Source organism: Camelina sativa, chromosome 15, assembly GCF_030686135.1.
Source record: "Camelina sativa cultivar CO46 ecotype springtype chromosome 15, ASM3068613v1".
Taxonomy (NCBI): domain Eukaryota; kingdom Viridiplantae; phylum Streptophyta; class Magnoliopsida; order Brassicales; family Brassicaceae; genus Camelina; species Camelina sativa.
This window is the reverse complement of record NC_141894.1, coordinates 977,628-992,560: the sequence shown is the minus strand read 5'-3', so window position 1 is coordinate 992,560 and position 14,933 is coordinate 977,628. Positions and strand designations below refer to the sequence as shown.

Here is a 14,933-nt window from a genome sequence, read left to right as displayed (position 1 = left end):
TGTTGAGCTTATTTGCAAAAGTAAACCTCTTGTTGACAGAGAGGATTATTGGATTTGGCAACCTACTAGAAATGGTATCTTCTCAGCCTGAGAATCTCAGCCTACTACATTGCTTCCCAATCTCATCATGATGCTTCGCCGTGTTTTTCCTTGGATCCTCTAAGATATTATGGAAAAATCGGAATAAAAATGGTCTTTGAAGGGCTGACTATATATATATTATGGGATGGGTGGTCAGTAGCTCATCAGGCGCAGATAAGAAACATTATGAATACGTTGGACTACCCGATGTAATGGTTCTGGTGATACCACATGTGATCTTTGTTGTTATCCCCAGTGTCGTGGTTGTGTGTTGTCTGGTTGCCGAGAGAGAAATGTACAAAGATCACATTCGAACCATCTTTGGTAAGAAAGAGGACGACCATGACTGGGGAAGGAAGAAGAGATCACAACGCCGGTCGCTGCTATTCTCTAACAGAAGACTGTTTCGAAAATCACTCTTGGTGGCTTCGTTGGCTCTATATTGGAAACATTTCAAGGTACTACTACGTCTATAGTTTATTTTCTGCTTTGCAATTGTCATCCGTTTTTTGCTGTTTTATTATTTCTGCAATCACTACTGATTTAAGTAATTGTTTTTTTGTCATAACAGAATTGCTGGGCTATAGCTAGAGGCCTAGAGCATATGAGATGAATGTGGTTCATTATCCAGGTTACAGCCTTGTAGTTCCTTTTTTTTGCTACTCTATGTTATATTGATTGGATTAAATAAACATAATAATGATCTTTATATAATTATATGTTGGATCACAAAAAACTAAATATAATGATGAGTATACTGAAAATTGTATTACAATTTTTTTTGGAGGTAAGAGAGAATTAAGGTAAATTAAATTAATAATTGTAGTATAATAGTTTATTTCATTAAAACATTGCATACTTTTACAAATAAAATAAAATATGTAAGAAATAATCAAACATCTAAATAAATAATAAAGATGATTTCTTTAGCTTGACTGTCTTATTGTACAATGATCAAAAATAATATTTTTGATTCTACATGATAATTTTTTTGTATAGCCATCAAATTTTTATTATACATATGTAATTTAAAATTTAAAATAATAAGAAAACAAAGAAGTAAGACTATCCTCATTGGTGTTTGTAAGGGGTTTCTTAGAATTTTCCTTAGACCAAAATAATAATAAAATAAGCAACATTCTTCAACAAATCAAAGGAACATTTTCTTACTTGATACCTTCCTTTATATTATTAAAAAATGATTTAAGAAACAAAACAATGAGGACAGTCTAAGGAAACAATACATACCTCCTCAATCCTTACCTGCGAGTAAGATTAAAGAAGTATCTGAAAGGATCGATCAAGTCTCTTATTTGATCAATCTATTACATCTCTAAATATATTTAATGAAATATGTATTCTAAACAAAGATTTTCTATAGCTGGGTTCATTGACCTTGATGAACCTAATTTAATTGGTATGTCTGTTCTACTATATTTAAACCTTCTTTGATTAGATTTGTTTAATTTTTCAAATATTTCTTCATTGTTTGAAGGCCATAAACTAAGATAAACCAGATTTATTTAAAACTTTTCATGACTTAATAAAGTTATATTAGTGATTACAAGTTTATATTCAATAGTTTATATTTAATAGGGAAAAAATGTCATAAAAATTCTAAACATATCAAAAGTGTTGAAAAAACCAGGTTGTGTTAGATTAAATAGCTAACTTTAGTTGATTTTCTAACTAAATGGTTAATTTTTATTGGCTTGACCAAAAAAAACACATCCTCAAGTCAATTGACAAAAAAAATAAAGTCAACGTTAACACTGGCAATCGAACTCATCACCCAACGAGGACAGCAATAGAGAAATTTATTGAAATTGTTACACAGACAAATATACTTATGTCGCTTCACTTTCTCTTTCCCTTTAGGGATTTTGTTGCATTTTTGTAATGTGTTGTTTCATAGAGTTGGGACATTATTTATAGAGTACAATTGGGAAAAACCAAACTTGAGAATCAGATTCCATTATAAGTGGCTCAAACCAACAACTTACCATTGGACTAATTTAAAGATATCTTTAGCAAAGTAATATTCCTTAAACCAATTCTTAAAAAAAAAAGCATATTTATCTTTACAAATAATTATTCTGTATCCTTTTGCTTTTTTTATTTTTAACAGCTGGACCAAAAGTAAAAAAAGCGGTTTAGCTCTCTATCCGCCGGTAAAAAATATACTCACTAGAATAAAATAAGGAATGACGTCAGCAAAAGCGTGATGTGTCACTGTGAACTCACATCAAAATCATACGTCGCCGTAACAGTCAAACTCCTAATTAAATTCTTCTTCCTGAAACAATTTTCAAGTTTTTAATTTTCGGAAACATCCATCATTCAGTGGAGTTAAGTTTTTCTTTAATTAATCAAAATTAAATTTAAAAGTCGCTATCGCTTTGATCAATTCATTCGTCCGTCTCCCTAATAATACCTTTCTTCTTCTTCTTCTTCTTCAGTAAGCTTCCTCTCCGCCACTGTCTGTATCTGAAAGACTACTTTTTTTTTTTTTTTTTTTGAAAAAAATCGCTGCTTTATTTATCCCATTCGAGGTTTTCTTCTTTTTTCTTTCTTATTTTGATTTTAGAATCCGACCCTTGTGAATGAAAGCTGCAAAACGTTTGCGATTTCTTCTTATTTAGCTTTTGCGTTATTGCTCCTTCTTCTTACTCAACTAGTGATATTTGTTTCTAAATTAGGTTTTATTTTGCAATTTTTATCAGTCTAAGTCTATGTTATAGATGACAATGGATGCTGATGTGATGGAAACTGAGACCATTGATCAAGTCGTCTCTGCCTCTCCTCTCCAATTTGCAAGAAGGTTTTGTTTTTTTTTTCCTTATGTATTCAAGTCTCTGTTTTTGCTTTCCTCAGAGAAGCCATCTAATATTTGATGTTTTTTTTATATTATTACCCAGTTATCAGGTTGAGGCTCTTGATAAAGCTATCAATCAAAACACTATTGTCTTCTTGGAGACTGGTTCTGGCAAGACCCTTATTGCCATTATGCTTCTTCGTAACTATGCCTACCTTTTTCGCAAGCCTTCACCTTGCTTCTCTGTCTTCTTGGTTCCTCAAGTTGTTCTTGTCACTCAGGTTTCTTTCTATTAACTCCTATAGTGTATACATAAAATGTGATATGCATCAGTTCTTGTCCTTTTTGTTCTACAATTTTAAGTATTAAAGATTGCTGCTTTTTTCCAAATTTAGAAACATTACTGTCACTTTCTCCATTATTGGTGTGAGACTGAGATAGATATAAAAGAATAATGTACAGATTTTTTTACTTTTGTGCTTGTGTGTTTTACGCAGCAAGCAGAAGCACTGAAGATGCATACTGATCTACAAGTTGGTATGTATTGGGGAGACATGGGGGTTGACTTTTGGGATTCTTCAACTTGGAAACAACAAGTCGACAAATATGAGGTCTCCTTTCCTTATTTTGACCACTCACATTCTCATTTATTTTTCATTCACACTAATTTTAGATGGATTAATTGCTCGCCATTTCATGAGTCTGTCTCAGACTTATATATGAATTTTGCCATATTGATTTTGTGTTTCCTACTATCTGAAGCTAGTTTCTGCTAGGCACTACTTAGGTTTCATGTTTGCTCTGGTTGCACATCCATATAGGCCCACATTTTCAAACCGTTTGGAGTTTCAAGTGTTCACTCTGTTTATTTTTTTTCTCACTTGGTTTCACAAGTGCAGGTTCTGGTGATGACCCCTGCCATTTTGCTCGATGCTTTGAGGCATAGTTTTCTGAACTTCAGCATGATCAAGGTTCTAATAGTTGATGAGTGCCATCATGCTGGGGGAAAACACCCCTATGCTTGTATCATGAGGGTGAGAACGAAAAGATTCTCCTAGCTAGAGAACTCAGACCTGAATGAAATCTCATTGAAACATATGAAATTTCTAGTTTACAATGTAACTTTGCTCCTTTTGACAGCATAGCTCCCTTTTTATGCAGGAGTTTTATCACAAGGAGTTAAATTCTGGAACTTCTGATCTTCCACGGATATTTGGGATGACTGCATCCCTTGTGAAAACAAAAGGTATATATGCATTTAACATTCTTTCTTGATTGGATTTATACATTATATTTTTCCGTTTTGTTGTTGTCTTTTCAAGTTTGGTTTTCTTCTTTGTCATTTTTTTTTTTCTTTCTCTCAACTAAGGTGAAAATCTGGATAGCTACTGGAAGAAGATTCATGAACTCGAAACTCTAATGAATTCAAAGGTTGCTTCTTTTCTTTGTCTTGAAATTTTGGTATTGTCTCTCCTGTTAATATGATTTTGAGTTACAGATAATGAATTATTTTTTTGTTCTAACCTATCAAAGGTGCCATTAGAATTAGAAACTCTTACTTAAGATTGATTTTTTGTTTGGCATACTGACTACAGAGTCATTGCAAATATTTGTTGTTCGTTTATTTTTCGTTCCAACAGTGAGAATACATCATTGGTATCTGATGCAGAAGCATCATATTTCTTAGTTACCATTTTGAACTGCAGCAAGAGTGTTGATTCTCAAGTGCTTGGCCTGTCTCAATATTTATAAAACTGAACCATATTTTCATTTTGAAAAGGAAATAAAATTATAGGCTGGTTTTATCTTGCATACTCCATCATAATAATAAATTTGTTTGATTATTAAAGGTCTATACCTGTGAGAATGAGTCTGTGCTGGCTGGGTTTGTCCCCTTTTCTACACCAAGGTTCAAGTTCTACCAGCACATGGAAATATCAAATAACAAACGAGCAAGCTTGGTAGAGAAGCTAAAAAAACTAACAATGAAGGTACGTGAACTAAGGATTAAAGTTTGTATGATGAATTTTTTTGGGTTTTGAATCAAAAAATCATAGAATGGACCTTTTTTGAGTCTTTTAGAATGTAGCTCATATTTATGATCATTCTTGTGTCATACTCTATTGAAATTGTTAACTGATGGTAGACTTATTTTCAGCATCGCTTATCCCTTTCAACCTTGGATCTCAAACCCTCTACTGTTGATTCTATAAAGAAGAGACTGTCGAAGATCGAGTTAACTCTAACATATTGTTTGGATGATCTCGGAATTTTGCTGGCGCAGAAGGTATATTTTTTCGTGGTGCTGCTTTAAGGTTTTAGATTACATAAGAAAGTAAGGAGTATGGTAATATTTGTGATTTTTACAACAGGCTGCTCAGTCATTGTCAGCCAGTCAGAATGATTTTTTCTTGTGGGGCGAACTAAACATGTTTAGCCTGACCTTGGTTAAAAAATTCTGTTCTGATGCTTCACAGGCGTTTTTGGCTGACATACCTCATGGTAATTTTTTGTTTCCTGACATGTTATGTTTGAAGATTTATTCATTTCTTTAATTTTCTCACCTCTTTGGTTCTTTTCATGTGCAAATAGGTCGTGATTGGACTGTTTCTAGCATTAAAGGAAATGTGGAGGAAGGTCTCCTAACATCAAAAACAGTCTGCCTCGTTGAGACTCTTCTTGGTTACAGGTTTGGATCGCAGACACAGTTTTTTTTTCTGCTTATTATACTGGTGTTTGAGATGACGATCTGAAATGAAAAACCTTGAATGTTTGACATTGCTTAAATCAACTCATATTGGAGTACTGTACAATGCCTTTTTTCAAACCTTTGGTTTTTTTTCCAATTCTGTTCCTCTCAATTTTTATTGATACAGCTCCTTGGAGAACATACGGTGCATCATATTTGTGGATAGGGTGATAACAGCCATTGTACTGGAATCCCTTTTAGCTGAGATTCTTCCAAATTGTAATAACTGGAAAACCAAGTACGTTGCAGGAAATAACTCTGGTCTGCAAAATCAAACTCGGAAGAAGCAAAATGAAATTGTGGAAGATTTCCGGAAAGGCTTGGTATGGTCGAGTTCCTGTGAACTGTTGTAATTATCTGCTTACTGTTATCTTTAGTTCTGAGTAACCTGTTCTTATTTGTAGGTAAACATTATTGTAGCAACATCTATTCTAGAGGAGGGTCTAGATGTTCAAAGTTGCAATCTGGTTATCAGATTTGACCCTGCATCCAACATTTGCAGTTTCATACAGTCTCGTGGGCGTGCTAGGATGCAAAATTCAGATTATTTGATGATGGTGGAAAGGTATGTTACATATTTCGCTGGTCTTCATAGAGTTTACAGCCCCATGCTTAACAGAATCTAATTTATTTCTAACTCATTTGCCACTGCCAGCGGAGATCTGTTAACACAATCTCGGTTAAAGAAATATCTTTCTGGTGGGAAAAGAATGCGTGAGGAGTCTTTGCATCATTCTCTTGTTCCCTGTCCACCTCTTCCAGATGATTTAGACGAACTATTCTTCCGCGTCGAAAGTACTGGCGCAACTGTAACTCTTAGCTCAAGCGTCAGCTTAATATATCATTACTGCTCAAGGCTCCCATCAGATGAGTTAGTCCAATACCAGCTTCATCACATATTTTTCCTTTATTTAAAACTTTGCTTCTTTATATTTCCTTTCTGATGTTTGTTTCTCTTCTTGAAAAGGTACTTCAAACCAGCTCCTAGATTCGATATAAACAAGGATCTGGGGATTTGCACCCTTTACCTTCCTAAGAGCTGCCCAGTAAAAGAAGTTAAAGCTCAAGCAAATAGTAAAGTGTTAAAACAAATTGTCTGTCTAGAAGCTTGCATTCAACTGCACGAAGTCGGAGCTCTAAGTGATCATCTTGTGCCGGACATGGTTGTGGCGGAAACTGTCGCACAAAAACTCGGTAAAATCTTCTGCACATATGTAAATTTGGGCTGTATAATAAATCTCTCGTTTAATGAGGTTTGAGTTTGCAGAGAAAATCCACTATAACACAGTACAGCCATGTTACTTCCCCCCAGAGCTAGTCTCCCAGTTTTCAGCACAGCCGCAGACAACATACCACTTCTACTCAATAAGAATGGAGCCAAACTCTCCAAGAAAATTTCATCTAAACGATGTTTTGCTGGGCACTAGAGTTGAGCTTGAAGATGACATTGGGAACACAGGCTTCCGGTTGGAAGATCACAAGGGTACAATAGCCGTGACATTGAGTTATGTGGGAGCGTTTCACCTAACACAAGAGGAGGTATTTATCTCATTTAAAACTCGTAGGAAATCATTTCTCGTTTGAAGTTCAAATTTGAGCCGTCTCTGTATTTTCTTTTGTTCAGGTCCTTGTGTGTAGAAGATTTCAGATAACTCTTTTCCGAGTTCTTTTAGATCACAATGTGGAAAATTTGATGGAGGCTTTGGATGGATTGCATCTCAGAGATGGGGTAGCACTTGATTATCTACTACTTCCATCCACTTATTCTCATGAAACATCTCTTATTGATTGGGCGGTAATCAGATCCGTGAATCTAACTTGTCATAAAGCTTTGGAAAAACACTTAAATTGTTCTGCCACCGGTGCTTCTCGCGTGCTACATACAAAAGACGGCTTGTTTTGTACTTGTGTCGTACAAAATGCATTGGTTTACACACCACATAACGGATATGTCTACTGCACGAATGGCATTCTTAACAATCTAAACGCGAATTCGTTATTGACGAAGAGAGAGACTGGCGATAAGACTTATATTGAGTACTATGAGAAACGGTACATATAAGTTTACACATTCCAATATGTTCTCACTATTGATATATTTGTTGCTCCTTTTATTCTATTTTTAGATGCTGAATTCTATAATCTTGTTGCAGGCATGGGATTCAGTTAAATTTTTTGGATGAACCCCTTCTGAATGGAAGACACATTTTCACGCTGCATAATTATCTCCACATGACCAAGAAGAAAAAGGAGAAAGGTATAATCTTTAGCCACAGTCTGTGATTGAGTTCATCATGATGTCATGTTGAATTCCTTATTATATTCTTTTTACTGCAGACCATGACAGAGAGTTTGTCGAACTACCTCCTGAACTGTGTCATATCATTTTGTCCCCAATATCAGTTGATATGATCTATTCATATACTTACATCCCATCTGTTATGCAACGCATTGAATCTTTGCTTATAGCATACAACCTGAAGAAGAGCATCCCAAAAGTCAATATTCCAACCATCAAGGTAGAACTTGGGACTTCCAAACTGATACACATATTGTATGGTTTTTCATTTTGTTTTTTTTTTGCATCAAATGCTTTTGGTTTACTTGTGAGTACAGGTTCTGGAAGCTATAACGACAAAAAAGTGCCAAGATCAGTTTCACCTGGAATCACTAGAAACTCTTGGTGACTCATTTCTGAAATACGCTGTTTGTCAGCAACTATTCCAACACTGTCATACTCACCATGAGGGTCTTCTTAGCACGAAGAAAGATGGAATGATTTCAAATGTTATGCTCTGCAAACTTGGTTGTGAGCAGAAACTTCAGGTAAACATTCTTCAGTCTTAACAACTCTCGAACTGCTGGAATGAAGTACCCAGTGCATCGAGGCTCTATAGAAATGTTTAGATCTCAGCAGTTTGACTATCAAATTATTTCATGTAGTTAGTAGTAAAATTGTAAAATTTTCTTCTTTGAATACAGGGATTTATCCGCAATGAGTGTTTTGAACCTAGATGTTGGATGGTTCCTGGTCAATCATCTTCAGCTTATACTCTTGTTAATGATACCCTACCTGAGTCTAGAAACATATACGTTACTAGTAGGAGGAATTTGAAACGCAAGAGTGTGGCTGATGTTGTAGAATCACTAATTGGTGCATATCTCAGCGAGGGAGGTGAACTTGCAGCTTTGTCGTTCATGAATTGGGCGGGTATAAAGATCGATTTCACAACTACGAAGATCGAACGAGAGTCCCAAATACAAGCAGAGAAGCTTGTGAATGTAGGTTATATGGAGTCGTTGTTGAAATACAAATTTGAGGACAAGTCTCTTCTAGTTGAAGCATTGACTCATGGTTCATACATGATTCCTGAAATTCCAAGATGCTATCAGGTCCGATGATGGCTTCTCGATACTAGTTTGCTTTATTTTCTTTTGGCGTTTTGAATAATACTAATTTGACTCTACCGCAGCGGTTGGAGTTCCTCGGTGACTCGGTATTGGATTATCTCATAACAAAACATCTTTACGACAAATATCCTTGCATGACTCCTGGACTGCTAACCGACATGCGATCAGCTTCTGTTAACAATGAATGCTATGCTCAAGTGGCGGTGAAAGCAAACCTGCACAAACACATCCTGCATGCGTCTCATGATCTCCACAAGCACATCTCTAGAACAGTCAGTGAGTTTGAACGGTCGGCTTTGCAATCCACTTTCGGATGGGAATCCGATGTATCTTTTCCTAAGGTAACACATTTTGAAAACAAGTACCTTAACTTCTACCTTTATTTTCTTTTTTGTTTTCTCACTGTCTTTGCCAATGTCAGGTTCTTGGAGATGTGATAGAATCTTTAGCAGGCGCGATATTTGTAGACTCAGGTTACAACAAGGGTGTAGTGTTTGCGAGCATTAAACCACTATTAGGTTGTATGATAACTCCAGAGACTGTCAAGTTGCATCCTGTGAGAGAGTTGACAGAATTATGCCAGAAAGCGCAGTTTGAGTTGAGCAAAGCGAAAGGTTTCAAGAATGGTGAAGCTTATTTCACTGTTGAGGTGAAAGCTAAGGAAATGAGTTTTGCTCACACAGCAAAGGCCTCTGATAAGAAAATGGCCAAGAAATTGGCTTACAAACATGTCTTGAATTCACTTACAGAGTCTCTTCTTGCCTCCTAGATTTCTCTTCTCTTGTGGAAACTGAATTATTAGAGCTTTGACTCTCTCTTTCTATTGGCTATTAATAATAATTACCGTCATTATTATTTTTTGGTTAAATTTTTATTCCATTGATCATTATATTAATTCTATTCCCCCAGAGATCTCATGTATAATTCTTGATTAGAAAAAATTCTTAGTGACGTTTGGTTGTGAATTGTGATCTAGGAGGCACCGAGTTGAGAAATGCCCTATTTTATATATAAGGATTAAAACAGAGGATTTGAGAAAGAAACCCTAAATTGTGGACAGAAAAAGACGTGCGTGCCAAGGATTCTGCGGGCGGTCATGTTGGCAAGGAGGACATCCAAAGTAGCTGGTTTCGGAATGTCGCAGGTAAGCTTCTTTGACCTACTTCTCGTCGTCTCTGTGTGTTTTTGTTTTGATAGAATTCATATCTGTCGATGTCAGATTCGAAGTGGGATTCGTTTGTTGACGACGGCTATGACGTCATCATCTTTGCCTTCGTACCCGTATCTGTTGCTTCACATGGATGATGTTGTCGGAAACGGAGACTCTCCCGCCGCCGCCGGCAGTGAGACAGAGACAGAGAGAGTCGTGAATTTCAATTTCTACGATTTGGTGAAGAAGAGGCGAGTGACCATGGAAGAGGAGCAGAGGATCCCCGAAAGCATCTACCTTTCTCGAAACGTCGGATCTTCACGTGGCTGGATGATACGAATGAACAACGAAGATCTATCCGTACATGTTACCAACATGTTTCATCCCTCAGTTCCTAAATCCTCTCGCAAGGTCATCTCTCTGCCTCCCCTTCTTCCTTTGCCTCATTCTCTCGACCCTTCGGAGTCCACGCCTTTGACTGAGCTTGTTCGTAACGTATCTCTCTCATCTTCCCCTGACCAAGAAGACTGCATTGTGGCCGTTAAGTTTTGGGGAAGCTGTATCTCCTTTTGTAGACGACGTGATGACTCGTCGTGGTCATGGTCACACATTAACTCTCTTCCCCTGGATTTCAACGCTTCCTCCCTCATTTACTCCAACACAGCTTCGATATTCTACATCACGCCGTGGACTTTATTCGGACATGACTCCGACTGCTTGAAACCTAAGGGTTTCCCTCTTGTTGCTTATGTCCTGCTACTCGATTTTGAGCGACCGTGGAAGAGGTCGGATTCCGAGCATAAGCTGCTGCGAGGGTCCCACGACGGCAGGTACTTGGTGGAGACACCCTCCGGCGAGATTATTACCATCCTGCGTGAAATCAGTGAAGAATGGCATCTTGTTCTGCAGGGAGGAATCTGATGTTTATGTGGTAGAGACCAAGCGGTTTGAGCTGTACAAGCACGACTTGAGCGAAGGAACCGTGTCTTACGTGGGAGACATTGGAGATCTCTGCATTTTCTTTGGTAAGAACGAGCCTTTCTGTATCCCTGCCAGTATGTACCCTGGCCTTAAGCCTAACTCCATCTACTTCACCGAGAAGACTCAGGTAGCTGTGTATGATATTGCCACCCACAACATTAATGAACTACTCCCTCATCAAGAGCATCTGATTACACCTTTTTGGCTTCCCCCAATCCTTGACAAGTAATCTCAGTGCTAAAAAGTTCACATCAAGTGTTAGTCCTCCTCCTCCTGGATTTGCAAGCTCTAGTATGACTAGGATAATAAGATACATCATTGTATCTTATCTATACAAGATTTCAGTTATGTCTTAACTCTTAGCATCAAGACCTAGGTCTCTGGATCTGATGTTGTAAGTTTAGGGTACTACTCTTATAATGGGTTTTCATCATCACTGTTTTTTTTTTTTTTTTTTTGGCTCAATCAATCAATGTGATATTCTAAGATACTATGAGATACAATGAAAAGTATTCTGAACATATCGATTCTGCGAGTAAAACAGAACAGAAGAGCAAAAACAGTGTGTAGGGTTTAATAATAACATATTAAACGTGGGGCTCCTCAACCTAAGTGGCCAATAAACGAAGCAATCAATCTCGTATTGAAGCAAACCCTAAATTGGAGGGGGAGGCAGAGGAGGAAGGTTGAGGATAACACAATCATGCTTTTGGTGAAAAGAAGAATGTCGAACGTAGCCGGTGTCGGAGAACTGCGGATTAGGGTTCGTTGTTCGATCCCCCTCCCTCCCTCTCTTTTCTGTGTACTGATGAATTTGTTGTGATTTGTCGATGTCAGATACGAAGAGGAGTTCGCTTGTTGATGACGGAAACGACGTCATCATCTTTATCACCATCTCCATATATGCTACTCCCACTTGATGGTATCAGAGAGGCTCCCGCCCGTCCCCGCGCTACCAGAGGAGACAAAATAGCCAACATCAACTTGTACGACCCAGTGAATCAGAAACGAGTGACGATAGCAGACCAGAGGATCCCTGAAAGCATCTACCTTTCACGCAACATCGGATCTTCTCGTGGCTGGATGATCAGAATGAGCAACGATGATCTAACCGTACATCTCACCAACATGTTCAACCCCTCAGCTCCCAGATCCACTCACAAAGTCATATCCCTCCCGAGGCTTGTTACTCCTGACATTTCAGAATCCATGGCGACTGCTCAGGTTTGTAACGTCTCTCTCTCCTCTTCCCCTGAAAACCTTGACGAAGAATGTATCGTGGCCGTCAATTTCAAGGGAAACAGTGTCTCCTGCTGTAGAATCGGTGACTCCCAATGGCGCCACGCGCTGTCTATTTCCGACCGATCCACGTGCTCATTCGTTTTCTACTCCAATAAAGATTCCACCTTTTATCTCACGCCTCCCACTGATACATTCTTCCGCAAGGACGGTAGGGAAATGGCCGAACCTAGCTTCCCCTTCCTAACTTATTTCCGTCAACGCAGACCCTTAAAGCATCCAAAGATGGGAGAGTATGAATTCGAGCTTCTGAGAAGGTGCACTCGGACCAAACACTTGGTGGAGTCACCCTCTGGCGATGTATTCATCATTGTCTATTATGCTTTGCTAACCTGTAAGGGGAAACCCGTGTTCCCTTGGGAGACGCGAGACTTGGACTTGGATCGTCTGGAGGTGAAAACCGGGACAAGGTGGTTTATGTTGTATATGCATGATCCAACCACAGAGGAGGAGACTTATGTCCAAGACAACATTGGAGATCTCTGCATTTTCATAGGAAAGAACGAGCCTTTCTGTGTCCCTGCAAGCATGTGTCCCGGACTTAAGCCCAACTCCATCTACTTCATTGAATGGAATCAGCTTTTTCTCTACGACATTGCCGACCAGACCTTCTCAAGACTCCCTCATGACGGTCGGATTTCGAATTCCTGGATACAGCCCATCGTGATGCACAAATAATAAAACACTGGCGGGTTATATGTGTGACACAATTCTATCTAGCTAGCTCCATGTGCTTAATTAGAATTGTGTGCTTGTTGTTTCTTTCATCATTAAAAATCTATCTAGTGCAATTTGTGTTATGTTCTATCTAAGTTCAGATGGTGTCTGAATACTCTTTCTGCCTCATTAGGCTCTCAGTCTTGCTCTTATTTCAAAGAATTGTCATTAATAGCCGCATGTCTTAATTAAACAATAACAAAACTAAACTAAAATCAATCTCTACAAAAAAAAATCAAGACAATATGCAAAGACAGAAAAAAAATATCACCTTTAACCAAAATAAATTCAAGCTAAGAGCCAAAAGTTCTTGTGACGTTTGGTTGTGATCAAGTAACCACCAAGCTTACGGTTCTTTGGTTTAACCGCAATGGTCATACATGAAGCCTTCTCTAGGCAATACTTGAGAACTCCTGCTTGGCCTCGCCGTTTCTTCCATCCCCATCTCTTCAACAATCTCCAAACCGGCGGTTTCTTCTCTTCTCCGACCACTAAGAGACTCACTTGTTGTTCTTTAGCTTCTTCCACTATCTTCTCTCCTTTCTCCTTCTCTTTACCTTCTAGCCTTCTTATCTCAACTTCCATCTGTTTATTATATAGACATGATAAATTCTATCACATTTTAGCAGTTTTGAAACGCAACAAAACGCTTTTTGTTAGGATATGGACTCACCCCGGGTCGTTTTGTTTGGCAGAGTTTCTTTAAAGTGTGGACGAGTTCATCAGTCTTTACTTCCTGTTTCCGGTTCTTCCTTTTGCCTATAGCAAATTGAAATCCTTAGAATTTCAATCTCAAAAAAGTCAAGCCAAAATTGCTAATTGAGATGTAAAATTAGAGAAATGACCTTTTTTAAAAGGTTTGGAGAAATATAAGAGAAAGAGATAGTCTTGTGATTGTAATGTATGCTTCAAAGCCCATTCAAGAGCTCCAGTTGATGCAATCACTTTATCCACCACCACCATCACTCTATTCCCGGCCTCAGTGATCTCCGCCTCTGCCTCTGCCGTTTCTACCGCTGCTTCCGTCTCTTCGCCTTCACTTTCGCCACCCCTCTCAACACTCTTCCCATCATCTTGTTCCTCTGCTTCCCCTGCTTCTCCTTCTTCCTCTTCTTCAAACTCTTCATACTCGCTGCTGCTACCCTCATCGTTTTCCTCTTCTCCGATGCCCTTGTCTCCTCCGAGAAACTCGATTCTCTGATCTCTTTCTATGGAACTAGAGTCTGGTTTAAACCTGATGGTTGAAGAACGGATCCGGACATGTCTTAGGCTCAACTTGACTGATTTCTTGAGCGATCTTGCCATGTTCTCCTATGAATCTTGATTCTAACAACCATACTTGTGATCTTTATCATTGTTATTGTCCGTATATACACATACGTGCAAAGAGAATTAAAGAAAAAGTAATCACAAAAGAAGTTCCTAGGACGTGCGTACCATGAGAATATATATATTAGTCCGAAATTTTATAGACAGTCGCACATATTTTTGTTGTAACGAATTTTTTTATTAAATTTGAAGATCTTTATTAATGCAGCACACGTTAATTTGCATCTCAATTCTTATAACCTCTGGTTAAATAAACCGAACTTTTTCATCTTATTCTCTGAACCGGAGGAGGAGTTGCGTAATGAAACGAAGGAGTTAGTGAAGGCATGTGGAGCTGGTGCTTATACAAAAGCTTTGAAAGCCAATACGTTTGTGTAAGACCAAAAGGATGTGGAGTAATA

At 38.1% G+C, this 14,933-nt stretch overlaps 4 protein-coding genes across 9 annotated transcripts; 3 read left to right on the top strand and 1 right to left on the bottom strand.

The window, feature by feature from the left end:
* The first annotated feature begins 2,361 nt into the window (after positions 1-2,361).
* LOC104744421 (endoribonuclease Dicer homolog 2-like) lies at positions 2,362-9,924 on the top strand. 6 transcript variants are annotated; one of them, XM_087487624.1, is made up of 23 exons: positions 2,362-2,539; positions 2,823-2,902; positions 3,000-3,177; positions 3,394-3,507; positions 3,796-3,930; positions 4,058-4,142; positions 4,266-4,327; positions 4,747-4,887; positions 5,055-5,183; positions 5,269-5,398; positions 5,489-5,585; positions 5,773-5,968; positions 6,050-6,210; positions 6,301-6,516; positions 6,613-6,839; positions 6,913-7,184; positions 7,270-7,697; positions 7,799-7,902; positions 7,983-8,164; positions 8,262-8,471; positions 8,628-9,038; positions 9,119-9,397; positions 9,478-9,924. In XM_087487624.1, the coding sequence occupies exons 2-23, from the start codon at positions 2,823-2,825 to the stop codon at positions 9,823-9,825; spliced, it is 4,185 nt and encodes a 1,394-aa protein (XP_087343750.1). In that variant the 5' UTR covers positions 2,362-2,539; the 3' UTR covers positions 9,826-9,924. The 6 variants fall into 6 exon arrangements, with proteins under 6 accessions (XP_087343750.1, XP_087343751.1, XP_087343749.1 ...); XM_087487625.1 differs by having other exon boundaries at positions 2,392-2,539; positions 2,805-2,902; XM_087487623.1 differs by having other exon boundaries at positions 2,496-2,633.
* Positions 9,925-10,034: 110 nt separating this feature from the next.
* Positions 10,035-11,637, top strand: LOC147926181 (uncharacterized). Its single transcript, XM_087487629.1, has 2 exons — positions 10,035-10,200; positions 10,276-11,637. The coding sequence occupies exons 1-2, from the start codon at positions 10,153-10,155 to the stop codon at positions 11,125-11,127; spliced, it is 900 nt and encodes a 299-aa protein (XP_087343755.1). The 5' UTR covers positions 10,035-10,152; the 3' UTR covers positions 11,128-11,637.
* Positions 11,638-11,680: 43 nt separating this feature from the next.
* Positions 11,681-13,330, top strand: LOC147926180 (uncharacterized). The gene is made up of 2 exons (XM_087487628.1): positions 11,681-11,950; positions 12,025-13,330. Exons 1-2 carry the CDS (start codon positions 11,891-11,893, stop codon positions 13,162-13,164), a joined length of 1,200 nt encoding a protein of 399 aa, XP_087343754.1. The 5' UTR covers positions 11,681-11,890; the 3' UTR covers positions 13,165-13,330.
* On the bottom strand, positions 13,306-14,601 carry LOC104744420 (uncharacterized). The gene is made up of 3 exons (XM_010465477.2): positions 14,049-14,601; positions 13,877-13,962; positions 13,306-13,788 (listed from the first exon to the last, which is right to left on the bottom strand). The coding sequence occupies exons 1-3, from the start codon at positions 14,506-14,508 to the stop codon at positions 13,492-13,494; spliced, it is 843 nt and encodes a 280-aa protein (XP_010463779.2). The 5' UTR covers positions 14,509-14,601; the 3' UTR covers positions 13,306-13,491.
* Between the last annotated feature and the right edge of the window lie 332 nt (positions 14,602-14,933).

Excerpts from the sequence above, each read along its gene's own strand:
- LOC104744421 (XM_087487624.1), top strand. The coding sequence starts at position 2,823 with ATGACAATGGATGCTGATGTGATGGAAACTGAGACCATTGATCAAGTC. Across the intron at positions 4,888-5,054 it reads TAAAAAAACTAACAATGAAG|CATCGCTTATCCCTTTCAAC; the intron begins GTACGTGAACTA and ends ACTTATTTTCAG. Across the intron at positions 5,969-6,049 it reads AAGATTTCCGGAAAGGCTTG|GTAAACATTATTGTAGCAAC; the intron begins GTATGGTCGAGT and ends TCTTATTTGTAG.
- LOC147926181 (XM_087487629.1), top strand. The coding sequence starts at position 10,153 with ATGTTGGCAAGGAGGACATCCAAAGTAGCTGGTTTCGGAATGTCGCAG. Across the intron at positions 10,201-10,275 it reads CTGGTTTCGGAATGTCGCAG|ATTCGAAGTGGGATTCGTTT; the intron begins GTAAGCTTCTTT and ends TGTCGATGTCAG.
- LOC147926180 (XM_087487628.1), top strand. The coding sequence starts at position 11,891 with ATGCTTTTGGTGAAAAGAAGAATGTCGAACGTAGCCGGTGTCGGAGAA. Across the intron at positions 11,951-12,024 it reads TCGGAGAACTGCGGATTAGG|ATACGAAGAGGAGTTCGCTT; the intron begins GTTCGTTGTTCG and ends TGTCGATGTCAG.
- LOC104744420 (XM_010465477.2), bottom strand. The coding sequence starts at position 14,508 with ATGGCAAGATCGCTCAAGAAATCAGTCAAGTTGAGCCTAAGACATGTC. Across the intron at positions 13,963-14,048 it reads CTCCAAACCTTTTAAAAAAG|GCAAAAGGAAGAACCGGAAA; the intron begins GTCATTTCTCTA and ends AATTTGCTATAG. Across the intron at positions 13,789-13,876 it reads GCCAAACAAAACGACCCGGG|ATGGAAGTTGAGATAAGAAG; the intron begins GTGAGTCCATAT and ends TATAATAAACAG.